At 52.4% G+C, this 25,776-nt stretch overlaps 1 protein-coding gene across 7 annotated transcripts in view; it reads left to right on the top strand.

The window, feature by feature from the left end:
* CHKA (choline kinase alpha) overlaps nucleotides 1-25,776 on the top strand; it is a 61,706-nt gene that overhangs the window by 30,203 nt on the left and 5,727 nt on the right. For 2 of the 7 annotated variants that reach the window (XM_042904806.1, XM_042904808.1), the window contains 8 exons: nucleotides 8,148-8,201; nucleotides 15,621-15,734; nucleotides 18,673-18,806; nucleotides 19,059-19,163; nucleotides 19,859-19,917; nucleotides 21,771-21,858; nucleotides 22,610-22,718; nucleotides 25,452-25,558. In XM_042904806.1, the coding sequence (XP_042760740.1) occupies nucleotides 8,148-8,201; nucleotides 15,621-15,734; nucleotides 18,673-18,806; nucleotides 19,059-19,163; nucleotides 19,859-19,917; nucleotides 21,771-21,858; nucleotides 22,610-22,718; nucleotides 25,452-25,558 (770 nt within the window). The remainder of the gene's footprint in view (nucleotides 1-8,147; nucleotides 8,202-15,620; nucleotides 15,735-18,672; nucleotides 18,807-19,058; nucleotides 19,164-19,858; nucleotides 19,918-21,770; nucleotides 21,859-22,609; nucleotides 22,719-25,451; nucleotides 25,559-25,776) is intronic. The other 5 variants (XM_042904809.1, XM_042904812.1, XM_042904807.1 and 2 more) reach the window with 3 other exon arrangements.

The following is a 25,776-nucleotide window of genomic DNA, read 5'->3' as shown; positions in this document are numbered from 1 at the left end:
CTCCCCCAGCCCCTGTTTCTGTAACGTAGACACTGTGAGCATAAAAGTATTGGTCTGGTCTTAAAACAGCACCTGTCAATGTAATCGATATAATTCAGGGTCTGTTTCGCACGGCCTAGCTTTCACTTCAGTGGGGCGGTCTCCTCAGTGGCACAGACGGTGAAAACCGGATTCCAGTGTAAAATTACCCCGAAGCAAAGTGGGATAGTTTAACAGAAGCTGGGCAGGAGTACCAGTTCAGCCGCTGCCATTGTGGGAAGAGACGTAACTGCTAGAAGGAGCTTGAAACGATGACACAGGCTATAAATGTAACTTGGTTTTTTTCCTTTCTGACACTGGGAAGGAACATGAGCCCTGCAACGTCCAGCAGCGGCCTTTTCAAAGCAGCAAGTTTGGCTGATTACAAATAACCCGTTTGCTTATTTATCATGAATTGTGGAAGACACAAATGTCAGTACGTATTGTTCATTCAGTGTCACCTGTACCAGTGGGCAGAAGTCTCAGGGGACTGCTTTGTCCCTTCCTCGGTCAGAACAGCGACTCTGCGTGGAGCCAGTTCCTTCTGTGCGTGAATGGAGAGATTTGGCCTCACCGTTTTGAACGGTCTCACAGGCACGAACGTCTGGGATACACATCAAAGCTCTCTCGAGCGTTGTCTGGGAAAATGTTTTTGTGTGTTCTTTGAGTGAGGGAAGGCTAATATTAATGCTTGTTTGAGGACTAACCGTAATAAAATGAAAGGCACCAAGGCACAACGCAGATATGTGTTAATGACTCAAAAGAGTGCAATCTGGGACACGGTCTGCTTTAAAACCAGAAAGCAGAAGGTCGTCTTCCCTTAATGCCAGTTTAAATAGAAATTAAACCACAATAGAATATGGGAAACACCCGACACGGGAACAGCCCATAGATCGTTCACAGTCAACTATTGGCCACTGAGAAATTGCTCGCAAACAATTCTCCCCGGAACGAGGGTTGCGTCGTGCAAAGACCGTGCGACTCACGTTCCCTCACGAAGAGCCCTGCTTGGTCCCAAGAGACTGTGAGAGCACGTGTCGCCAGTAACCAGACACTGGGAACTCTGTGTATTTTTTTCTCATTATATGAGGATTATCGTGAGTTTGACTTGTTTTTACCCTGCTTCTGAAAAACCGCCTCGTACTTTGTGGTGTGATCTGACTTCTCCCTAAGGTGGTGAGACTTGCCTCTCCAAAGTGAATTTTTCCAGTAGTGTGTGTGCCCATTTGGTCTCACCGAGTATTTCTTCAGTTAATGCTCGAGGGACGGTTGCCAGATCACCCTCTGTAGCCCCTTCCATACCTGCTTTGGTGCCTTCTTTTGATAACTAAAGAAATCACGGACTACTGTGTCTAATTTTGACATATGCAACATGTCTTTGTCTTGCTGGTCTTAAATGTGTGGGATTTATAGCACGAAGCCAGTCCGGGTTTCTGGTCCCTGGAGCGACGGTGTGAGCGCAGCACACCCACCTGGGGAAGGCATGTGCGCGCTGGGTGGCTTGAAGGGCACGCGGGGGGGATGTACCACTTTAGCTGTCTGTGCCTATGTGTTCTCTGCCGCAGGCTGCCCATGCGATCGTGCCTGGAGCAGTCTGCTTTCCAGGTGACAGACCCGATTCACGGTATAGTATGAGTCCTCCGAAAGTTGGAGCATTCTCTACAGCTTTAATTTCTTTCTTTTAGTTCTTGGGTTCAAGAAATGCCTTTTAAAAAGAAAATTGTAATGCTTTTGTTAAGTAGCACCAGCTACAGATTGTGCTGGGCTTAGAACAGTGCAGTGATGAAGATTTCAGAATGTTACGTATGGGCTCTATGGCCTTTGTTTCTTGGGGGGGGCGGGGGGGGGAGCTTGTTTTTGTTTTGTCCCAGGCAAATCCAATTCCTCTCTTCTGTTTCCTCAGTAGAAAATGGTTGGGTGATTGTAGACATTCATGGGCCTCGACTTGGAAACTCACTTCAAGTATTTAGCTGCTTCCTCCTTCATACTGCTCTGTTGGAAACGCCTTGCTCTGTTGATATTCTGGTCGGAGTTAGAAACAGACTTTCTTCTTTGTCCTTATCAGGCAGTGCCCTCCCCTCCCCCACACCTTTATGGGGCGGGGGTGGGGGTGGGGGGGGGGATCAGCAGTAGCTCTGGGCCCTTGGGAGGCGCCTGCAGGCTGGGGAAGCGAGGGCGCTGTTCCCGGAAGCGGAAGCATGTGGATTACACGTCAGCGCTTGGGGTGCTTATGCCTAATGCACTTGGAAGCCTGGGGGGTCTGGGGGCAGCAGGTTACCCTGGATCAGACGTAAGTTTTGAGGAGGTCCTGGGAAGAGCCTGCCTTCCGCGGTCTTCCCCTTGCCTGTCCTCTGGTTTGTGCCTTCCGAGAGCCTCTTTCTTAGAGGGTCTAGTCTCCAACTGACATTCGTCAAGTCGTCCGGTCCCATTTTACAAAGTCAGAAGATGGAATTCTTTTGGAGTGTTTCTCAGGGCAATTGAAGATGCACTAGAGAAGACCACAAAATGCTAAATATCGTTTGTCTCTTTAAGTTCTCGTAATTCGTATGTGCTCAGTAGGTAATCACATGGGCTATATATTTTTTTTTAAGATTTTATTCATTTATAGATATATTTAGAAATTTATTTAAAAACATATACATTTATATAAATTTATAAAAACATTTATAAGTATTATAAACATGTTTATTTTGAGAGATGGAGAGCACGAGCAGGGGAGGGGCAGAGAGAGAGAGGGAGAGAGAGAATCCCAGGCAGGCTCACGAACCACGAGATCATGACCTGAGTCAAAAACCAAGAGTCAGATGCTTAACCGGCTGAGCCACCCAGGCGCTCCTGAATTATTCTTTCTCAGTCTCTCATTTACGGGTCCCAAAGTGTTATCAAAAGGCCACAACCAACGTACTCTTTTGTACAGAACCTTTAAAGGAGCCGGCTGAAAATAAATAAATAAAAATAAAAGAGTCAGCTGAGTGCTCTGTGTAGTTTTTTGTTTCGGTTTTTGGTGGAGAAGGGCTAGTAAGAAGAAGAGTTGTCCTCTGTGTTTCTATAAAACACTCTTTTTTGTATCTTTTTATTTCTGTGGCTACTTCCTCCTTATAACAGTATTTACGATTGATGATGATTTGATTTCTTAAATGGCATTTCCAGCTCATTATACTGTTGATGAGACGTCATTCATGTAGCTGATTCAGCACTTTTCCCAGGCTGTCCCCTGGCAACTAGCTTGTGCCGTGCTGGGCTTTTAAAGATACTTTTTTTTGGGTTAATGTTTGTTTATTTTTGAGAGAGTGAGTGCATGGGAGGGGCAGAGAAAGAGGGAGACACAGAATCCAAAGCAGGCTACAGGCTCTGAGATGTCAGCCCAGAGCCGGACGTGGGGCTTGAACCTACGAACCGTGAGATCGTGACCTTGAGCCGAAGTCAGACCCTTAACCAACTTGAGCTACCCAGGTGCCCCTAAAGATACTTTAAAGACAAATGTTTTAGTCTTAGAGATGACATTTAAATAGCTGGACGCCACTCCATGCCACTTTCTTTACACCACTTTGACTGATTTATTTACATGCATAGCCACACATACACAGACTTTAGGGAGAGCGAGGTATGCTTTGTTTCATTGCACAAATGGGGCTTTCTTAAAGTAGTTCAGTTGTAACACTAGCTCCCTCATCATTAGAGGAATCTGTTAGTAAGAACTGGCCAGATAAGAGTTGATTCTGCACAAACGCGTAGACACATCTAAAGAAATAAACCTTGTGGAGTATGGGGTAACTTTGTTTTTTATTTTTATATTTTTTTAAGTTTATTTTTTTTAAAGGTAACACATATGCTTTATTTTTTTTTTAATGTTTATTTATTTTTGAGACAGAGAGAGACCAAGTGGGGGAAGGGGCAGAGAGAGAGAGAGGGAGACACAGAATCCGAAGCAGGCTCCGGTCTCTGAGCTGTCAGCACAGAGCCTGACGCGGGGCTTGAACCTACAAACTGTGAGATCATGACCTGAGCCGAAGTCGGACGCTTAACCGACCGAGCCACCCAGGTGCCCCTAAGTTTATTTTTTATAAGAGGGTTTTATTCATTTTTGAGAGAGAGAGGGAACGCCTAGGGGAGGGGCAGAGGGGAACAGAGGATCCAAGACGGGCTCTACCCTGACAGCAGAGAGCTCAGTGCGGGACTTGAACTCCCAAACCGTGAGATCATGATCCGAGCTGAAGTCAGATGCTTACTTAACCAGCCGAGCCACCCAGGCACCCCTCGGGTAACTTTAAATAGAATGTTTTTGAATCCTAAAATTATTTAAGACAAAATTTAGTCAAGCGATATTTTCTCATCTCAGCCTCTAAAGTCTACTGACTTCCATTTTCTTTTCAAAGCATATAATAAAACATTTAAAAATCTAATAACTTATAGTATCAATGTTAATTGTTTTCCTATTTAGAAGTTCTTGGCCCATGAAAAATCTGACTCCGCTTTCAAAATCTTGATCTCTAAAACGAAATATAAACCATACCCCTGTTACTACTGCTACCCCCTTAGACAATTTTATTTCCTATATCACAGTCTAATGAATATGTGGATTATAATGAATCCTTTTATAGATTCTCTTGAAAAACAAGCCCAAAATAGGAAGAAAAGAGTGAGGAAGATGGGAAGCCAGTGGCGGTATATTTTAAATTATCTTCGGGTGTCTTTTGTTTTTTGTTTTTTGTTTTTTGTTGTTTTTTTTTTTTTTTAAATTTTTTTTTTTTCAACGTTTTTTATTTATTTTTGGGACAGAGAGAGACAGAGCATGAACGGGGGAGGGGCAGAGAGAGAGGGAGACACAGAATCGGAAACAGGCTCCAGGCTCCGAGCCATCAGCCCAGAGCCTGACGCGGGGCTCGAACTCACGGACCGCGAGATCGTGACCTGGCTGAAGTCGGACGCTTAACCGACTGCGCCACCCAGGCGCCCCTGTTTTTTGTTTTTTTTAAATGTCTTTATGTTCTACAGTTCACCCATTTAGAGTGTACCGTTTAATGGTTTTTACAATCTTAAACATATTTGATGCATTCTGACTTCTTAGGCCCTGAAATTTCTGTTTACTTAAAAAAAGGAGTTTTTATTATGGGGAATTTCAGATACATACAGAGTAGAGCAGAGGAGTATAATGAACCCCAGTGCCCAATACCTGCCTCCCCTCTGACCAGCCCTTTGTCTTCACCCTCGCTCCTTCGGTAAGGTTATTATGAGGCACACACAGACATTGTGTTACTACTTCCGTGAGCGTTTCGGTCTCTGTCTACATAAGATGATTTAAAAAAAAAATGACCATAATCGTGTTCACATCCATAGATTTTAGTAATTATTTGATATTAACCAGTGTTCAAATTTCTAATGTAAAAAATTGTAGTTTTCTTTTATATATTTTCATATAGTTTTTATTAACTTGCAAGTTGGCAGAAAATTTGGGGTCGTGTTAAATATTTATATGAGATATTTTAATATCTGCTTCAAATAAATGTGTGCCTCTGAAGTAGAATCCCACAGATGCCAAGATCTATTTTACTTCCCGTTTTCCTGCACAAAAAAAGTTCTCTGACCTCTTTTTTGGCAATGTGAGTCTGTCTCTCTGTGGCTTATCAGGAGGAGGCCTCTTCTCTCACTTTTTGTGAATATCTGATTGGTTTGAGACTTCCTGGTCTTTTTCTTACTCTTCTTGTTTGCAGGATTGAGGGAACCTGAACATTCTGTACTGAGGAAACAGAACAGAGGGTTGAATATGGCAGAAGTCCATCTTGCCTTCAGGATGGTGCTCTTATGGTATAAGTAATGCATTCATTTGGGGGTGGAATGGAGTGGGCAGGGGTGGGGAAATTATTAACGGAATTGATTTCCACTTAAGGGTACGAGTATTAAAAAGGAATGGCCGTGGGAACTAAGGCAATTTGTGACTTTGGAGGAAGTGACTCGCTTTGGAGAGCACCATTGGACAAGGGAAAGGGACTTCTGTTGGCTGTATAACCCATTAACTGTATCTCCCTAAGAAGATACAGTTTGAATAATAACAGTGTAGGAATAACTGTAGTCATTTAGAATTCTGTACAGGTCAAATCCCGTTACAACGGATTTCAGTAGGATATCCACATTCCATATTTGTCTTTTTGACAAAGTATCGATATACAGTATGTCACATTACGGTACTTTTTTTGTTCTTCACTTTCCTTGGAGAGAACAAGCCCGGGAATTAACGTCTGGGGGGCATTTGGCCCCATTCAGCATCCTGATTAACACTGTAGCCAGTTTCCCCGCTGCGCTGCTCCGATCAGGGACGCGAGCTTGCCCAGTGCCCGCCAGCTCCGGCCCAGAGGCCATGCCTTGAGCTTCACAGCGCGGGAGTGGCCTTCCATCACCCCAACGACAGTGCAGTGAGCGCCCCGATTGCTTGGTGCTTTGGGGGAAGACTAACAATAAATAAAAGATGGAGTCCCTATTCATTAGGAACTTGTAGGCCACTGGGGAGAGAGGAGACGCTAAAGTCGGAGTCTGAGGTAACGGTTCAGTAAGGGGAGTATTTTGGAATTAAGGAAGGAGGAAAGCTTTAACGGTTCCCAGTTACTCCTTCCTAGAGTCCGTCATACCATACGTCACGCTGTCGGCAAACATCTAAAAGTATTTCCGTAGCGTTTTCATTTTTGTAGCTTTGATCGTAACGGGATTTCACCTGCAGCATCTTTTCATCAGAGAAACGCAGATTACGCAAACGAAACTATATGTCCTCCATTTGTATTTTTCTGTACTTTGTACAAAATGAACTTAACTGGATGTTAAAGATGTTGCCGAATATGTATAAGTGCGAGGTTTTTGCAGATAGCTTCATGAACGTGGGTATTTGTTTACTGTTATATCGCATAAGCCAGCACGTGTACGGTTTGTGCAGAACACACATTAAGACGTCTGTGCACTGTTTCCGTATATGATGGATGCGAGCCCCGCTTTAAATCACTACAGTCTTGAATGGTGCTAGAGTAGCTGGTGTTGCTTAACGTGGCATTTTTTTTCCCCTGTCCACACTTTCCACCCTCGGTACAGGTATTTTTGATAAAGCTGTGGAATGGAAAGGTATGTTTTTCACGGGAAGTTCCAGAATCTTTTACCTTAAAATTTTTAAAAAGCTCCCTGTGGGCTTCCTTCTGTGTCTGGCTTAAGCCGACGTAGTTCAATGATAACAAGTAACATTTCTGGAGGTGATATTTGAGTATAAAATGTCGACACGATCCTTAAATTTCTGACTTGCTTTTCTCCATCCCCTTATTAAAGATACTGTGAAGGCTTTTAAAGCATTTGGGGTGGGGGTGGGGGGGCTTTTAAAACATACGATCTGTGCCTTGAAGAGAGAACGGAGCCAGAGAGTCATTTAAGGTACTTAATGATCTAGTTGTTACTTGCCAGATCCCTGGCTTCCAATAATTTGCAATTTCATTGAGGAAAGTGATACACGGATCCCTTAATCCATGAAATAAGCTTAGGGGCTTTATTAAATTTGCACGACCCTCTTTTTGGCGGAGGAAGAATTCAGATCGAGCCAGGGACAGGCGGAGCGAGCAGGGCCAGTCTGTGAACGTACCAAGTTGGCAGGCTCGTCGCCCACGTTCGGTGCCGTGTTTCCCGCCCGCACAGGGCTTTCTTCTCTGTCCCAGTTCTGTGCTGACCACCACTTGCCCTGGGTGTGTGTACACTGCCCGTTCTTGTAGGAAGGAGGCTTCCTCGGGATAGTGTTGCCTTGAAGGAACCGCCTACCTAAATCGGGGAGACCACTTGACGGTCGGTCTCGGGAAGGCCTGATTGGAAGAGCGCCCCCTATTGACTTTCCTCGGACAATGAAATTGTGAAAAGGTACAAGGCTGTGGGGTGTCGACAGCACATTCCTTTTCCTGGAGAGAAATGAAGCGATTCCTTGGGTATCAGTATTAGCGTGGGCACTGGTGGGGCATTTTAGCCTGCCGCTGGTGGCTTCAGTGGGTTGAGAAACATTCATTAAAGATCTGTGATGTTTTATAAACCCTGACAGTTCTGGTGGTTGCAAAGTTAGTGTCTGTGTGGTGTTCCCCATCTTACCGGAAGTGTTTGCTTTTTCTCATTCGTAGAGGTCCTGTAATAAAGAGGGATCCGAACAAGCTCAGAAAGAAAATGAATTTCAAGTAAGTAATTAAGTCCGTTCTGCGTCTGTATGAGGTGTAAACCCGTGTTAGCCCACGTCAGCGCTCCGGTCTCGGTGCCTCTTTCCCGCCCCTGGACGGCCCTGGTCTGTCGGTCTCAGGGCAAGGGCTCTTGCCACACTGGGGTTAAGACCGAGTGTGCAGCCGGTATTTTCAGTTCCTCCTGAGTGTAGGCAGTGGACGTGTGGTGCCCCTGTGGCAACCTAGACATTATTTGGGGTGCTGGGAGAGGGCAGTTTGGGGAGACGGTTGTGCGTGATAGGCTTGTGCTGCTGCACTGTGTGCCTCTGACCCCCTTCTCTGGTCACGCGCCCCTCTGCTAAGCAGGCACTGCCTGGTGCAAGCAGGGGTGCCTTTTCCCAGAGTGGCAATCCGGTCAGAGAGGCTTCTTCCCAATTAAAATGACCTCACTCTCTGAAATGCTCACACTCAGAGAAGAGCCTGGGGTCGGGAGCACTGCTGTGTCCACACCTGGCCCCTCTATGAGGCTCAGAAGTGGGGAGTCTTGAGAGTGATCTCCACGTTCCGGGGAGTAAGCAACTTTTGAGCATACTGTCCCAACATGTGCAAGTTTGTGTATAAGTATACACCCCCCACACACACACAACACAGACATAAAACCTGCATCTACACACGCGTATGTAAGTACACTGGCTTCCGCACTGTATTCGAATTACTCAAATGGTCTAGAGGTAGAAACTGAAAAGAGGTGAGGTCATGAAGAAACAGAAGTACTGGGAGTGACTTCCTTCTCGTGTCGCGGTGCATTATTGTGGGTGCGCCCTTCCCTGGAGACCCTCGTCTAGTGGATCTGGAACTTGTGCTCTCTGGGTGACCGCTGACAGAGACGCCCTTGGGCAGGAAGTGATTGACAGTGAGTTTGCAGCCATTTGAGGCCTTTGCCTGTGGACCTTCGTGTGTGCCGGCGGTAGAAAAGGCTGGGCCACCAGGGCCACTGGGGCCTCCGTGACACAGACCCCCCCGTGCGCCTCCAGTTCTGACTCCCCTTCTCTGCAGCACTCGATAGCACCCTGCCCTTCCTGAACGCTTTCTTCCCCTCCTCGGCCCCTTTTCAGGCCTGACCTCCTAGCGTCTCAAATGCCAGAATGCCCGTGACTTGCCCGAGGCTCTCCTCCCATGCTGCCCCTCGTCCCTGGGTCACTCCCCGGCCCTGACCCCTGCCTGGGGTAGCGCCACCCGCCGCCGCCTCTCAGTGGCGTCACCAGGCCCAAGACGAACGCACGGACTCCTCCCCACCCCGTCCCCTCGGCAGAACCTCAGTTTCTCCTTTCTCTGCAGACAGAGGGCGGGGAGTCACCTCCGATATCCCCTTCTCTCCCTCGCCCCGTATCCGAACCCCGAGTCTATTTTCCTCTGAACTCTACCGAGGGTCTGTGTGCCCGTCTCCTCTGGAACCGCCCACCTCCAGGGTCCAGGCTCCCGCCATCTCCTCTGGGGGCGCCGCTTCCGCTCCCCCTCCCGCTCGAATCGCTCCTCTGGTCAGGTCAGCCTCTCGCCTGACATCCTTCAGTGCTCACTCCACCCCAGGTCGGGTTGGGCTTTATCCCAGCAGGTGCCTGTCTGATCCTGCTGAACCTTCCGTTCTCCCCTTCGTCCCGCATCCACATTCCTGCTCCAGCCACGTTCTCCTAAACTGGTTTTCTTGCAGCCACAGAGCCTTTGCCGATGCTGCTCCTTCCGGCTGGAGTGCTCCCCACTGTGCCCGCTTCCCACCCCCACTTGTGCACGTAATGGGACGTCACTCGGGGTTGCTTCCCCAGGGAGCCCTCCTGCTCTCTGGACTGGACGTGCGTGTCTGTTCCGTGCCCGCACCCCGAGCGCCATATGCCGCCACTCCGCTCCTTGTCAGGCCGGGGTTTTCAGTGTCAACGCGATTCACGTCTGCCTCCTCCTCTTGTGAGATTCTAGACTCAGGGCAGCACCTCGCCACCCCGTGTGGTCTCGCCACGGCTGTCCTGCCTGGTGTACAGCAGGTGCAGTATAGAATTGTTGAACGTCGGCTGCAGCTGGAGCCAGTGGACAGCTCTGGAACATTCTGCCCCTTGCCCGCTGGTGCACACGCTCCTTGTCCCTTCCCCTCCTCCGTCCAAGATGCCCTTGCCTCGGGTGACCCGTTGGTCACCGCCACGCTTCTTCCTCCTGTGCCTGCTGGATTTCCACTCAGAGCCCAGCAGCAAACAGCGGGTGCTCTGATTGTAATTTCTTTGGGTGAAAAGGTAGGGATTTGGCTGCGGGAGTGGGGAAGGTGGTTTTTCTTCTTGGAGCCCCTTTGGATGGCTGGCCTCTGTCTGTAATCTTGTCCTCTCTCTTCTGAACGTTTCCCCCACCACCTGGCCTCTCCACAGGCTCACTGTCTCAGAGACTGCTCCCCAGCCCCCTTCTCCAGGCCGACTGGTGGGGGGTGGTGGGTGGTGTCTTTTCGCTTCTTCCCCGTTCCTCTGTTGAAAACCGTCAGAGAGCTGCCCTGGTTCGCTGAAGATTTCCATGTCCAGCTTGGTCTTTGGGCCCAGCCACCTGGCCTTCTCTAAGCCCGCACCTGAGCAACATCATTGGCGGGAAACCGCTTGGCCGGGGAGGACCGCCCCCGGCAGGCCACAGAGCCCCGGTCTTTGGTGGCTGCTATGCTCTCGGCCCTCGTCTGTCCACTTGCAAGCATGTGAACTGTCTGTGTTTGCACCTGCCCTTTCCACGGGCTGGTCCTTCCCTTGGGCTCCAGACTCCAGCTGTCCTCTCTCCCTGTCTGTGGGCGCGTTGCTCCTGTCCCTCGTGGCGGACAGAGCTTGCTGGCCTTGCCTGAGTCTGCTCCCTCTTGTAGCAGGATTTCTTGAGAGAGTATGAGAGTACTTATATACTCTCTGTTTCTCGCTTCCCGATCAACCTTTTTTTTTTTTTTTTTTGAAAAAGTTTTGAGCGCGTGGAATAGCACAGAATAATTTAGTAAACACCTTTATGCCACCGCGCAGAATTTGTAGCTGACTTAATCATATTGCTGATTTCAGTCTTTTTTTTTTTTTTAATTTATTTTGAGACAGCATGTGCGCAAGTGGGGGAGGGGCAGAGAGCGTGTTAGAGAATCCCGAGCAGGCACCCCACTGTCAGCACAGAGCCCCACGTGGGTCTCGAACTCAAAACCGTGAGATCGTGACCTGAGCTGAAATCAAGAGTCAGCTTAACCGACTGAGCCACCCAGGCACCCCCTGATTTCAGTCTTTTCTAGATGCATTTCTTTATTTTTAACTTTTTATTTCAAACGAATTGTAGACACAACGGAAGTTTGCTTTCAAGCTAGTACAGAGAGCTCCCATACGACCCTCCCCCGACCTCCCCTGACGTTAACACCTGACACACCCGTGGAGACCAACGTGGCCCAGTAACAACGACTTGAGTTTCCCAGGTGTTTCCACTGTTGCTCTGTTCTGAGATGTGGCCAGGACCCCAGTGCTGCATTTGCTGGTCGTTCCCCCCTTAGTCCATGTATCTGCTTCCGTGTGCCTCACGGTCCCAGCGCTCGCTGGGCACAGGGCCCAGCCACGTCCCCTCAGGTTTGGGTTTGTCTCGTCTTTTCTCATGACCGGAACGAGGTTATGCATTTTGGGCAAGAATACCACAGAAACGCTGTTGTGTCTTCTCAAGAAGTTCATAAGTTTGATATTCTATTCCTGGATTTTAATTTCTTTTAATACATCTTTTAAGTTTAGTTTTGAGAGAGACAGTGCAAATGGGGGAAGGGCAGAGAGAGAGGGAGGGAGAGAGTGGGAGGAGGGGCAGAGAGAGGGAGAGAGAGAATCCCAAGCAGGCTCCACGCTGCCAGCGCCGAGCCCGATGTGGGGCTTGACCCACAACCCGTGAGATCACCGCCTGAGCCAAAACCTAAGGTCGGACGTTTAACTGACTGAGCCACCCAGGCACCCCTGGATTTTAATTTTGTAAAGGAAAATGATCTATCATTATAGATAAAATGAAAAGTCTGCCTAGACACTTCTGCCCCTGTACCCCTCACTCCCCTGGAGAACCATTCTTGTTTTGGTCACCGACGACTTCCACGTGCTCGGATCCAGTGGCCACTTTGCTCCGCCCCTGAGTTTTGCCTGAGTGTGGTTGCACACGCAGCACCACACTCTCTCCATCACGGCTGTGCCCTCTCCGCCTCCTCTCCTGCTCCCTCCTCCTCCTGCTGCCCCCATCTGAATCGTTCACAGACATGAGATGTCAGCGTTTTTGTTGCTTTTTAAAAGGAAACACATTAGAAAATGCTAGAAAGTCTGGCACAGTCGTGAGCATATAAGGTTTGTTTTAAGGATCGAGTGGGTCCAGAGTGTGCTCCTCACTGTCGCCGGGAATTCTCAGGCCCTTTGTGGGTTCCTCCCCTTAAATGCTCCACGCGCTGAGGTTTCTCCGGCCGGGCCTCCTCTTTCCTGGTGGCTGGGCTCCCGGCGCCCGCCCCTCCCCTCCCTCGAATGTGCCAAAGTCACTCCCGCCTCGGGACCTCCGTGTCACCCTCAGGTGTCCTTGTCATTTCCTGGAAGCAGCTCTGTCCTGCCCCTGCCGCAGGGCTTGTGCGTTGTCTGCTTCTCTCTCCGGGATACGGGTCCCTGCAGGCTCTTCCGGTTTCCCTGGGGCCAAGTAAATGGTTTCAAGCGGAGGTAGGACCTTCTGTCCTAAGAAATTAGGACCAGTGTCTGGATGGCCAGTGGCGGCGCCTGGGCCAGTGCTGGGGCGGTGAACTGGGTCGCTCTGGTCCCGTCCGGTTCTTTACTCGCTTAAGTAGCAAGCAGGGAGGTGTTTGGAGACCTGGCGGTTCCCAAAAGGCTGGCACAAGTCGATGCCCTCATTCTGAGATGGCCCGCTCCCCTTTTTCTTCTTTTCTTGAGTAGGCTCCGTGTCCTGCATGAGCCCAATGTGGGGCTCAGACTCAGGACCCTGAGATCAAGAGTCGGTCGCTTAACCGACTGAGCCACCCAGGCGTGCCACCTGCTATCCTTCTTAACCTATTTTAACCATTTTTCTTGCTTGTGATTGTTTTCCTTCGTTTCTTCCTCCAGACTTTTCCCTCCACGCACCAGCTCCCCTTCCTCCCTACCGGGAATAAATATTGAACTGCGATACTACATATGAACAAAGAGATTTCTTATTTATAGTGTTTGGAGCAATGCCAGAGAGAACTGCAAAGTTCTTAAGTCTCTTTCCATCTTCTCTCCATCCTGGCGATGGGTTGACTCAACTCGAGAGGATTCTGGACAGTGTGTGTGTTCAGCCCGAGTGCCAGCGACAGCACGGCCTGTGAGGTCAGTCCCCAGTAGCCTTTGTACTGAGTGGACACGATGCGCAAAATGCTAAGGCTACTGAGGTAACACGGTGGGTCTTAACTCTGTATAAAGTTTGTAACTTCGAACGCAAAGGCCTGTTCAGGATCGGGCACTCGGATGTTTTATACGGCGCCAACCCTAAGGCCCTTAGGCTTAGTCACTCCACACAGAGGGAAGCCAGAAAACAAATTTTGATTCCGACAAAATCTGGATACCCAGACAGAAGAAATCCTGATGCAACTCTTTGAAATCGTGAGACGGGAGGGTGTGCAGAGGGGAGGGTGTGCCGAGGGCTGCACAGAGCCACCACGGACAGCCTGTCCGCCTCCACACCCCCGTCCCCCGTCCCGCGGTGCCCGGCCTGCATGCGCCTTGGCATTTCACTCCACACCGACATCCAGGTGAGAGTCTGAGAGGCACCTTGCAGATCTGCGCACACTCTCCTGCGGGGTGTCTCTGGTGCGGGTCGTCGGGCCGCCAGGGACTCCACCTCCTTCGAGGGGTTCAGAAATAAAACCTGTCTGACCCTCAACCCTGTTCTCCACGCCGTTAACCTGACAGGGCAGTGCCGTGTGCGGTCATTGTCTGCGTCTGCCCAGGTTGCCATAACAGGCTCCGTGGGGGTGCGGACAGCACACGTTTATTTCTCGGCGCTGCGGGCCGGACACCTGAGATCAGGGTGCCGGCACGTTTGGGGTCTGGCGGAGCCCTCTTCCTGGCCTGCGGGTGCGGTCTTCTCCGAGCCCTCACATGGCAGAGGGACGGAGAGACAGAGGGAGGCACAGCGGGCTCTCTGGTGTCTCTTCGTATAAGGACGCTGATCGCGTGGGCGCCCCGCACTCGTGACCTCATCTGTGCCCGTCCCCCTCCCAGAGGCCCGTCCTCACACACCATCACGCTGGGGGCCAGGGCTTCGGCGTGTGGATTTGGGGAGGACGCGGTATGGTTCATGGCAGCCGTAGGCGCAAAACTGCAAGTGAGTAAGTAAAGATCGGGTCTCACGAGGTGGTCAGCCCACAATTGTGGGAATAAATGACACACACGAGACGGTGGCTAAACTGGAATTATGGGGGACCACCAGCAAAGCCGTTTGCTCCCCAAAATGTGAAGGTGATCAAATGGCTGTTTACTCCAGTGTGGTTCCGTGTCCTTTGGAAAAGCAGCTTCTCTGTTTTCTTCTCTGTGACGTTAGCGCCCTGTCATTGCCTGAGTTGGTCCCGTTGCGCGTGTTTGTAACGTGAGCGTACAGAGCTGCTTCGCTTTGCTCCGTGTTTGTGCGGGATCGCACTCCCCACGGCACGTTTCTTAACAAGGGGTGAATAAGAATCCTCTGAAAGCTCCCCCCGCCCCCCACGCCCGCTGGCCCCTCCTCAGACACAGTGACTTAGAGGTTAATTTGCTGTTTAATGGCAGAGGACTGAGGAGTGAATTTGAACTGAGGCCAAAAGATGAGTTTTGTAGGCAGGATGGTTGTGGATCCACCTGAGTCACTGGGACTAGAGACCGTTTAGGAGCCTCGGGGATTTTGGCAAGAGACAAAGTTAAACCGGCAGCAAAGACTAGGGATAAGAGCAGGGCATGGAGGCCGGGGATGTTCTGCGCCAGGGCGCTCTTTGGACGGAAAGACAGGCCCAGGTCTGTCAGTCGTCCTTGAGGATGGGTTCGGTGGCAGAAGGCCCCCGCGCTCCTGCTCTGCGCTCGCGGCTGAGAAGCAGGCCAGCACCCCCCTCTCCAGAGCGGACGGCATTGTGGCGGCCTTTGAGAAGGTGCCATGGGCGGAATTCAGAGAAGTTCTAAGATAGATACGAGCAGTAAAATACCAACAGATACTCTGTTTTTGGAATCAGCGACCCAGTTAAACTGGAATTTGAAATCTTACTGATATAGTGTGACCCCTGCAAGCACGGACCCTGCACGTTACAAGATGTTGATCTCTGTGTCTTCGCGTTCAAGATGGGGGTGGCGGTCATGACGCCCAGTCGTAGAGTCGCTGGGGGTGATGCCGCTGCTCCCGTGGAAGCGCTCGTGCCTGCGCACCCTCAGGAAACATGTGCTGTGTTGCTGTCTGTTCTAGGGGGCCGAGGCCATGGTTCTGGAGAGCGTTATGTTTGCCATTCTCGCAGAGAGGTCGCTGGGACCCAAGCTCTACGGCATCTTCCCCCAAGGCCGCCTGGAACAGTTTATCCCGGTAAGATGTGTTCTGCACCCGTCGGCCGGCACGCGCCGCAGACAAAAGATGGATTCTTGCCCTTGTGGCTGCAAGAGCCCGAGACGTCGTGCTCTGGCGTAGCAAATGTGACACGTTATTCCATTGCATCAGAAATAAAGAAAAAACAAATTTCTGTTGCGTTTACATTAGCACCTCTGTCTTTCTGCAAAGATGTTCATCCGAATGAAAAATCTGTATGAAGCCTACATTCCACTGACCCCTAAGGCTGCTTACCCCGGCATTTTCCCCCTTCACCTTGTTCCTGTGGACGTCTGGGCCTCCTTTAGAAGTCACAGCCGGTCCCCGTGGCCCTGGCCGCCGCGTGCCACACCCGGGTCTTCGCCCCGTGGGGCCACCACTGCTCTTTGCCTCGTCTCCCATCTCACTCCCTCTGTCTGAGTCTCCCCAGCTCCCACGGGCCGTCAAGTGCCTCTGGCGTTTCAGGGCCCGGCTCAAATCCCGTTTCCCAGAGTTGGGAGCGTTTGCCCTTTCTTGCTGTCCTGAGGCATTTCTGATGTTGCTCTAACGTCCAGACCCGCGTGTCTTGCTTAGAGTTACGTGTGAGTAAACCCACGAAGGGCTTTGGGCCTCAAGAGCTCGCGTTAGAGGGAGCGTGGGGCGGCTCCGGGCCGTTTAGGTGGAGCTGCTGAGCCTGGCTGGCCTGCCTCCCCACTCACAGCCAAGCTCACAGATGTGGTGAAGGGTTCCTCTCCTTCAGCTGTGGGGCCCCTCGAAGACAGGGTCACGCATGGCTGCCTTTTCCGGCCCGGCCTCACGTGGCCACCTGTACGGTTGGCCCGGCTGAAGGGAGGCCCTGCTCGCCAAGACTCAACCCGTGTTCGGCGAGAGGCTGGAGGAAGGGCTGCTGATGGTCTGATTCCCCACAGCCCAGGGATAGGAGCCTCCTTGTGACCTGTCTCCCAGGAGGGGAACCCTCTTCTAGGTCGTGCGGTGGCGCCATACGAGCGGCCGCCAGCCGACAGGCCTCGGTCTCTAGCCTGGCACCCGGCTTGCCGCCGGGCGGTTGTTTTATTTATAACTGTCCCAGTAAGGACAGTAACATCTGGCTGCGTGAGCATCAAATGAGATAATAATAAAGCATTTGAAAGAATTAAAAATCTAAAGCACTTCCTGTGGTTACGAGTGGCGACACGGATGCACCTTAAGATGACACTGAGCGACAAGACCAGGTGGTGAAGGCTACAGATAGGATAGGTCATTTTAATAAAGCCCTGGAAGCACTCCGGGAGCTGTGTGAAGTGTGCGCCTGTGGTGAAACTCCTCGTAGGGAAGGGAAAGGAGCAGGGACCGCAGCTCAGAATAACGGGGCGTCCTGTCCCGGACCAGGATGCGGGCGTCGGAGTGTCCGTGGGGTGCGTGCGGTTTTAGTTCTGTAGTTCCAGTGTCTTTATGTATAACGTTTGCTATGTCGTGAAGATTTTTAAAAATTCTGTTAAAATACTAGGTCGAACCACTTGAAACTACCGTTTTCCAACCGCTTTTGACCCCAGAGACGGTGATTGCGTTTGGCTCGGCCTGATGGCACGTCTTACTTGCAAGTTTACTCAGGACTGCCGCGTGCGCCCCACCCCATCCGGTCCCCGTAGCCACGTTCCAGAGGGCACAGGAAGTGACCTCTGCGAACGCTGGTCTCCTGTTGCTCTTTCCGAAGGAGCTTAGAACCCTGCAAGGGGCTCATTTTTGAGCGCGGTTAGTCTTACACTTTCCACGGTGCCAAACAGATCAGGGGCGTTTTGTAACCGAGCCGAGGGAAAGCCGAGTGAACGCCCTGCCCTCACCTTGGTGCCACCGCTCAAGAGGCTGCAGGGTCCCAGGTGCAGGAGGAGGGAGAGGTTGGGCCTGCTGCTTCCAAGGGAGCCCTGAGCTCTCGTCGCCGGGCTCCCACCATTTGTCAAGACCTGCCCGGCGGGCTGCTGGCCCAGGGCCCTTGCCTGCGGCGCCCGCCTTCGTTCGGAGCAGCCCGCCAGGGACTTGATGCGCTTCTCATTTTGTGGAAACCAGAAAGTCAGACGCAGAGGTCTGAGCAGCGTGCCTTTGGCCCCTATGCCTTCGGCATGAGGATTAAAGCCAGGGTTCGAGCCGGGGTTTTTTTCTCTAGCTTGGAGACTCCCCCCGTTCACCCCTGTGCTGCGCCGCTCTGGATTTTCGGAGGAGTGCCTCTTTGGGCTTCTGGAGGGGAGCAGTGCACGTGGGAAGGACGAACAGGTCTCGGTGGCTTGTGCTTTCCTCGTGAGGAGCTGGGACGTGCCTCCGGAGCGGGCGTGGCCTCGGGCCGCGGTAGTGGGGACTGGGAGCTCTGGGGGTGGCAGTGCCGGGAGCCGCAGTGGTGGGAGCTGGGCGCCTCCGTTTCTTCGCTCAGCTTTGCGCTCTGAGAGCCTGCCCTGTGCCAGGCGGGGGCTGTGGACGCCACCGCGGGCGAGGGGGCCGTGGCTCATGCTGAATTCCTGGCGGTGCTTCCGACTGGGACCACCTCTTGCCTGAGATGTGTCCGGGCGGGGTGTCCGAGCTGCTGAAGGAGTTAGACACGGGCTCGTGTGACAAACCGCTGGAAACCTGGAGCTTTTACCAGGGAAGAGGGCACGCTCTGGCGTCAGGCAGAGGGCAGGGAGCACGGAGTCCGCCTAAACGCTTACATGCGGGGAGGACCTTCTCACGATTAAAAGGGTTCAAAGTGATACTGAGCTGTGGAGCAGGCCCCTCCCCCTTGCTGACAAATGCCATGGCGATTGCTGGGGCACTGTCCGCGGGGCACGGTGCCCGTTCCTACGGGACTTCGGTGCGCCGGAGGAGACTTAGATGCCCTACAGAACGGACTCCTAGTCCTTAGGCTTGTGTGATCGCACGCCTCCAGCTTCCCTGAACAAATGCCGTTTTCTGACTCCCTTTTTTATTCCAGAGCCGGCGATTAGACACTGAAGAATTAAGTTTGCCAGATATTTCTGCAGAAATAGCTGAGAAAATGGCCACATTTCATGGTATGAAAATGCCATTCAATAAGGAACCAAAATGGCTTTTTGGAACAATGGAAAAGTAAGTGGCCAAACCGCTTGGCTCTGACTCAGTTTTGTGTTAGCGGCCACCAGAGGTGCCAGCGTGAGTACTCGTTTGCCACGGTGGTCGGAGTCCTTCCTCTGGTCTGCCGGACGGGTGGGTGGGCAGGAAGTGAGTTTTCTAGAGAGCCCGGGGCTCCCCGCTGGCATCCCGTGGCTACGCTTCACGGGAGCTCCAGGAGGAGGCCACGGGGGACTGAGCGGTGGTTTCCGTTCTCCCCTTTCCTGCAAGGTATCTGAATCAAGTCCTGAGGGTCAAGTTTGCCGGGGAGCCCAGAGTGAAGCAGCTCCACAGACTCCTCCGCCACAACCTGCCTCTGGAACTGGAGAACCTGAGGTGAGGCGCGGTCCGTGGCGACGGCGCGGGTTTTCTTCTGGAACGGAGGTCGTGGGGGCGGCAGGCTGGGGGTGTCCGCAGAGGAGGGGAACCGTGCGCCGCAAGCTCTGGGGGGAAATGGAGTAGGAAACTCGGTGCTGGCCTCCGAGCAGGGGCTACCGCCCGGCCTTTGGGGTGCAGCGGTGCAGGCCTCCGGCATTCGCCCCGAGTGCGGGCGGTCCCGGCCTTCCTCAGTCACATTTGCACGTGGTGCCCAGCAAGTGGTGACCGGGACGTTCTCCAAGGCGCTTGTGTTTTAGTAGGAGAGACGGAGACCAGCAAACACGTCCCGTAATGTCAAGTCGTGGTAAGAGGTGTGACGGAGACCAGAGGCAGACTGATGAGGAGGGTCATACGGGGGGGGGGGGGGGGGGGGGGGGCTGCGAGCCAGGACCCACAGCCACGTGAGGAGGGTCCTCCAGGAGGGGGCCCACACGGGAAGAGCTGGGCACCCCGGGGGCTCACGAGGGTCTCTGGGTTGAGCTGCCGCGGAGCTGTCGTCGCGTGATGGTGGCGCTCCCGGAGGCCACAAGAAAAGCACTGCACGGAGGCCGTGTGGCGCCGCGGAGCGTCTGTGCAGCGCCGGGCACAGAGATGGTGGCGCTCTGTCTCTGGCCTACAGTGTGACGAGTGACGACAAAACCTTCCTTTCCCAGGTCGCTGCTGGAATCCACCCCTTCTCCAGTTGTGTTTTGTCATAACGACTGTCAGGAAGGTAAGGATTGCTGCCTGTTTTGTGGAGCTGGCTTTGTGTGTCTGCTTGGAAGGCTGAGTGTGTGTGTGTGTGTGTGTGTGTGTGTGTGTGTGTGTGTGTGTGTCTCTCCACTGTGTGATGAGTGCCAGGGCCGCGGAGAGGGGAATGGCCGTGTGAATAATGGCAGGGCCGCACAATGGAGTGCTGTGTAACTGTTGAAAAGAATGAGGTCGAGTTTTTATACAGAAAAATCTCCAGGATGTGTTAAGAGAAAAAAAGCAACTTTTGGAAAAACACAGGGGGTATCCTCCCATTTTTGCAAGAAATGTATTCACAGAAGAAAAAATGAGAATGTTCGCTAACCTGGGAGGATAAAGGATGGAAACTTCCCAAGTTACTTACTCGTTTAGTGTTTACTCTGGTGGACACAGGACTTCGGTAATCTGAGGGCACAGTAGGAGATGACCGTGGCCGGGATCGGTCCTGGGGGCCTCGTCCCCTCCACCTGCAGCGCCTCGCGGCTAATCGAGGTCACCTGCTCTCAAGATCAGTTCACTCTGCCATGGCCTTGAGTCTCTCTGCCTTCAGAAAATTACGACGCCGGATACCCCTTACTGTGAGCCACCTTTGCCCACCGTGACTTCAAATGGAGGCCCGGTCTAGCTGGGCAGGTCCCACGGGTGCTGCCGCGGTGCTCTGCTGTCCTTGTCCTCTCCGTCACTGTTGGCTCATGCCCACCCTCGGGCCGTTTGCCAGGCTCAGCGGTTTGGTTTTAATTTTAACAATAGTCCGTGTTGAGGGTCAGTCATCGATAAGACACCAGTTTGAGCCAAAATACGTTTTATTGAAGAGTTGATCATTGCTGGCCACGTCTCGCACAGTGTAGACGCGTCAGCCACAGGTTTGCATGGCAGCGGGCGGTAGCGGCACAGACGTCACCGGGGGCGTGAGGGAGGCCGGCTGCCGGCGGTGGCCATGTGTGCAAGGGCCAGAGAAGCTGGGGGCGTCTGTCTCCCTTTTTCTGCCGCTTTGGGCACCTGCTTCCGAGTCTCCTTTTGCTGGCCACCGGAAACAGAAGATGGATGCCGAGAAGCCTAGAAAGTGCACCTCCTGCAGAAACCCCGGAGAGAGAGGGGCCGAAAACCTAGCAAAGCCTGGCTTGCCGGTGCCACCCCCCAGCCCCGTGGTCACGCTGAACGTCGTGTAGAGTGTGGGGGTCTTGGAACGTGTGTCTGAAGAGCCAGTCTGGCAGTCAGTTCACTTGTGGCCCGGAATTCGGCCTCACGGGACCTGTGGCGGAAGGAACGCCACCTGTGGCCTCCTCCTCAGGAGGAGAAGTGGGTGAGGCGAAGCGGTGGGGCCGAGTATGGTCCCCGGAGCCATACGCACGGTAGCTGCCCTCACCGGTGACATCCTTGTCGGGGGGGACACCAGGACGCGGCTCCCTAGCTGGTGGGCCACATCCGGCCCGTCTGCCACCCCGCCTCAGCGCTGCCGGGCATGTTGGGTCAGCCAGAACTCTGGCATGCCAGTCCAGAGTCGTCTTCTGCACCCCTGTGTGAAACGACTGGGGAGTACTGCCCCAGCAAGCGAATGGCGGGCCATTCTTGTTCGGGGGTAAGCCCGGGGCCGTGTTACTCTTGGGCTGCTGTGAACAGGGGCTCTTGTGTCCGCGCGGCCCGGGCCTTCTGTTTTGGGGGTGGGGGTGGGGGGGTGTGACAGTGCTGCTCCTGGGACTCTGTGGCCTGCGTTCACTCGTGTGGTTCGGATTCCCGGAGGGGATCAGAACCGCTCTTGGCCCTGCCGGTCAGGGGCTCGTGCCTTCGACTGTGAAGCCCACAGTAAATGGCACGTCGTCGAAACCTTTTTTGCAGGTAACATCTTAATGCTGGAAGGCAGAGAGAATTCTGAAAAGCAGAAACTGATGCTCATCGACTTCGAGTACAGCAGTTATAATTACAGGTAACACGTTACAGTAAAATGTGTTTATTTCCGTATCGTTCTATTAAGTTAATGATGCACATAGGAAACAATTAGAGCAGAAAACAGGCAGCAGTGCCAACAAAATACAGCGGAAGCTGGTGCGTCTGCCCCCGCGGCCTGCAGCGGTGCGTGAGGCAGCGAGGCCTGTTCTCCGTGGTTCGTGGGGAGCAACGGTGTGAGGAGTCACGACGCACAACTTGGTATTTTGTCGGTGTCAGAGGTCAGAGCCCTGAGTGCAGGAGGCTCTCGAACCATTGCTTTTTTTCTTTTTTAAGTGTTTTTTTTTTTTTGAGTGAGTGCACACGCACGTGCAAGTGGGGGAGGGGCAGAGAGAGAGAGAGCGAGAGATTGAGATTGAGAGAGGGAGAGGATCCCAAGAGGCTCCACACTGGCAGCACAGAACCCAGTGCGGGCCTCCCTCCCACAAACCGTGAGATCGTGAGCTGAGCCAGAATCCAGAGTCCGACGCTCAATCGACTGAGCCACCCAGGCGCCCCTTGAACAGTGGCTCTTGAGTCACGGGCGCTTTCGTGGCTCCGGTCGGCTGTGGTTCTGGTAACTGCCCCGTCGGCTCTCCCTGTCACTGACGCTGTCATCCCCGGGGAACCTCGGGAAGGACAGTTTGTTGCTGGGAGGGGTGCTCACGACTCGGCCTTTGTCCTTCTCTGGCCGGGGAGCCTTGTGCCGTGGCAGGGTGCCCGCTTCGCAGCGTCTCTTACCTCTCTTTCAGGGGATTTGACATTGGGAATCATTTCTGTGAGTGGATGTATGACTATAACTATGAAAAGTACCCTTTCTTCAGAGCCAACGTCCTGAAGTACCCCACCAAGAAACAGCAGGTAGGAGACTACTGGGTGGAGGCTTGATGGGAGGTAAATTACACGAGTCAGTTTTATGCAGTTAGAATCGATTACTTCTTCAATTTTCACAGGACCCTTGTGAAAGGTTCAGAATGGTTCAGCAGACCCTTTTGCTCTAAAATGTTATTTTGTGTCAAGACACAAACTTGACATTTTAATCCCTGAGCCGGCGATAACCTGTGTTCGGTTAGAGAGTGGTCTCTCGTGTAGCTCCTTCTGGTTTTTTCCAGAAAGCCCAGCCTCTGTTCTGCTCTCTGGCCCTCTTTTTGGAGATCACGGTGTTTCCTGTGTGTGTTTCACTCCCTGCAGACAGAAGGAATCTTCCGGGCAGCATGACTTGGGAGCCGCTGTGGTGCCAACCAGTTCCCTGTCCTGTCCCGAGTGTGGGGGTCGAGGGGCCGCGTGAAGAATCACCCTGTGGGAATCTCCCCCTTGGGAGCCCCTCCTCCATTCCTCAGCCCGCTGCCGGAGCGGCTGGGGATAAGTGGGTAGCGGGGTGGAAGCAGGCCAGGTTGTGGACAGGGAGGGCCAAGCCCGCCTCCCTGAGCCTGCGCAGGACGGCGTCTCTACCCGCTTCGCGACCCCCCTGCCACAGAACCGCTCTTCCCGCGGAACCCCTGCCGGTGAGCGGCATTTCAGAGAGGTCAGAGCGGCGCGAGGACGGGGATGCAGCCAGCTGCTGCTGTAACTCACTCGGGACGTGTTTCTCGGTCACTCGCCTGCGCCAGGCGCGGTGGTGGCGTCTTCGGTCGATGGCCCACACGCCAGGGGCTGCGGTTCAGATGTCGACTTGCTGTGGGACGGAAACTGCGTTGCCCTCTTCTCGCCACGTCGTAGGGCCAACTGTGATGAACTTGAGAACCAGTTGGCCGGGCTGGTTCTGGCCCTCAAGGTCATGCTGTGTGAGAAGGAAGGGAGGGGAAGAGTAGGCCATTTAGCCTGAGGAAGAAGAAACAGCCGTCTTCGGGTATTTGAATTTTTGCCTCACTGAAAAGAAAGCAGACCTTTGTAAAAACTGGGCAGCCCTAGAGGTGAGACCCCTCAAGCCGGGAAGAGGGGCTTTTCAGTAAGAAGGCAGGTTTCCTGTTAGCGCACAGAAGAGCTGTGTGACCGCCAGCACCGCACAGCAATGCAAATAGTTACTGGTCTTTTCTCGATACCCCTTCTGCACCGCTGAGGTAATCTCGCGCTTGCCTCACTTTAGGCCGTTAATGAGATGTTTTAAAATGTTAAACCATCTTAGAATTTCTAAAATAGACCACTCGAGTGAAGTGTGTTATTTTGGAGCGCTCTCTTGGATCCAGTTAAGCAATCTCTCACTTAGGGGTTTGACATCTGCGTACATATGTGGATTGGGCTCTTAACGTTGGTTTTAAAAACCATTATTCGTATCTGCTTGTGCAATAAGGATTATACTAGTCTAATAAAATGAGTCGGGTATCCCTTTTTAATTTTCTGGAACAAATTTATATTAAACGTGACGTTCTTTGAAGATTTGGTAGACGTTGCCTGTAAGAAAACGTGGGCCTGGAACTTTTTGGGAGAGAAGGCCATGAATGGTGACCCCATCTCTTAGGGTGTTGATCTGTTCAAATTTTCTGCCGACTTGAGCATTTAGTAACTCCTGGAAATTAACCTCATCACGTGTGGTGGTTCACGCATGGGTTTTAGAAACTATTGTGCCATTTGAATCCCAATCTGCTACCGACTTTACTGTCACCTGCTGTGTCTGTGCTTCCATTTCCTCATCTGCAGGAATTATTTTGTCACCGTGAGGGGCGAGGTAATATGCAGAAACAAATGCTCAGAGTAGCACCTGCTGCATAAAATTTACTAGGGGCCAGCGGTCACCTTTTCTGTGCAGATTTACTCCTTCTGGAACCCCCTACTAGGACAGTGCTTGGGCTGGAGGGATGCCTTCTGGTGGGAGGGGGTGCACTGTGTGAAAGCCGGTTTTGGACAAGGGCAATGGCAGAGCTGGTCGAGAAGCAGTGTTGGCATTCCAAGTAGGTAATCGCTTCCTGGCGTTCTTCTAGGTCACGTAACTGATGCCGTTTCCTTACGTATCAGAGAAGGCAAGCGGTAGTTTGCTGTGTTCTGTATAAGATGAAATACTGAAGGACATGGGATCTCCCAAATCCTAATGCGGGTGTGGACTCTGTGTGGGGCCTGGTAGACCCTCTTCTCCAAACCAAAATTAGACGTGGCCAATGGACGGACATAAATGTGTAGATAATCATGGCACCGCAGGGGGAAGGCCCTTCTGCCTGGTCTGGTCAGCTCTCACCCTCGGGTGGCGGGGGGGCACCTGCCAACACCTTTGGGCTCCCTGGCGCCTGTGCCTGGGCTTCCTGCGGTGACCCCGCACAGAATGCCAGCCAGTCTGGGGAGACGCATGATGTAGGCTTTGCACCCAGACCGTGGGAAACATGAGTGTGGATTAGATTCTACCTGTTTTCGCTGGAAGTCATCGTAATTTCCTGTACTAGTCTTGCCAACAAGACAGCATCGACGGCAAGCTGGAGCTCACTGCCGGATCAGCGAGCTTCCACACTCCCCACGCCTGGCACAGAGCTGCTCGGGCTCGGCTGGGCCTTCTCCAGGCGTCTCTGGCGATGCGGGGTGTCCACTGGACGTGTAGTGCTTCCTGACAGCTGTCGACACCATCTGTCTAACCATCACTGACTCTAATGTAATTCCTTTTTTTTAAAGCTCCACTTTATTTCCAATTACTTGGCCGCATTCCAAAATGAATTTGAAAACCTCAGTAATGAAGAAAAGTGCATTATAGAAGAAGAGATGTTGCTTGAAGTCAATAGGTAATTGTTTCCTTTCATTGATTGATAAAGATAGCTGTCCTGTTCCAGAATATAATTGGGGTGACTGCTCGCAATCCTGAGTATTTTAGGAGCTTCTCTACAAACATACGTCTCTAGGACTTGTACTTTGTCCAAAGGGGAACATTTGACACCTCTCCACGTTGCAGCTCACGGCAGGGGCGGGGAGCAGGGTCAGTGCACAAGGTCAGGAGGCTTGG

The sequence above is a fragment of the Panthera leo genome, chromosome D1 (genome assembly GCF_018350215.1).
Source record: "Panthera leo isolate Ple1 chromosome D1, P.leo_Ple1_pat1.1, whole genome shotgun sequence".
NCBI lineage: Eukaryota > Metazoa > Chordata > Mammalia > Carnivora > Felidae > Panthera > Panthera leo.
This window is presented reverse-complemented; position numbering and strand designations above follow the sequence as displayed.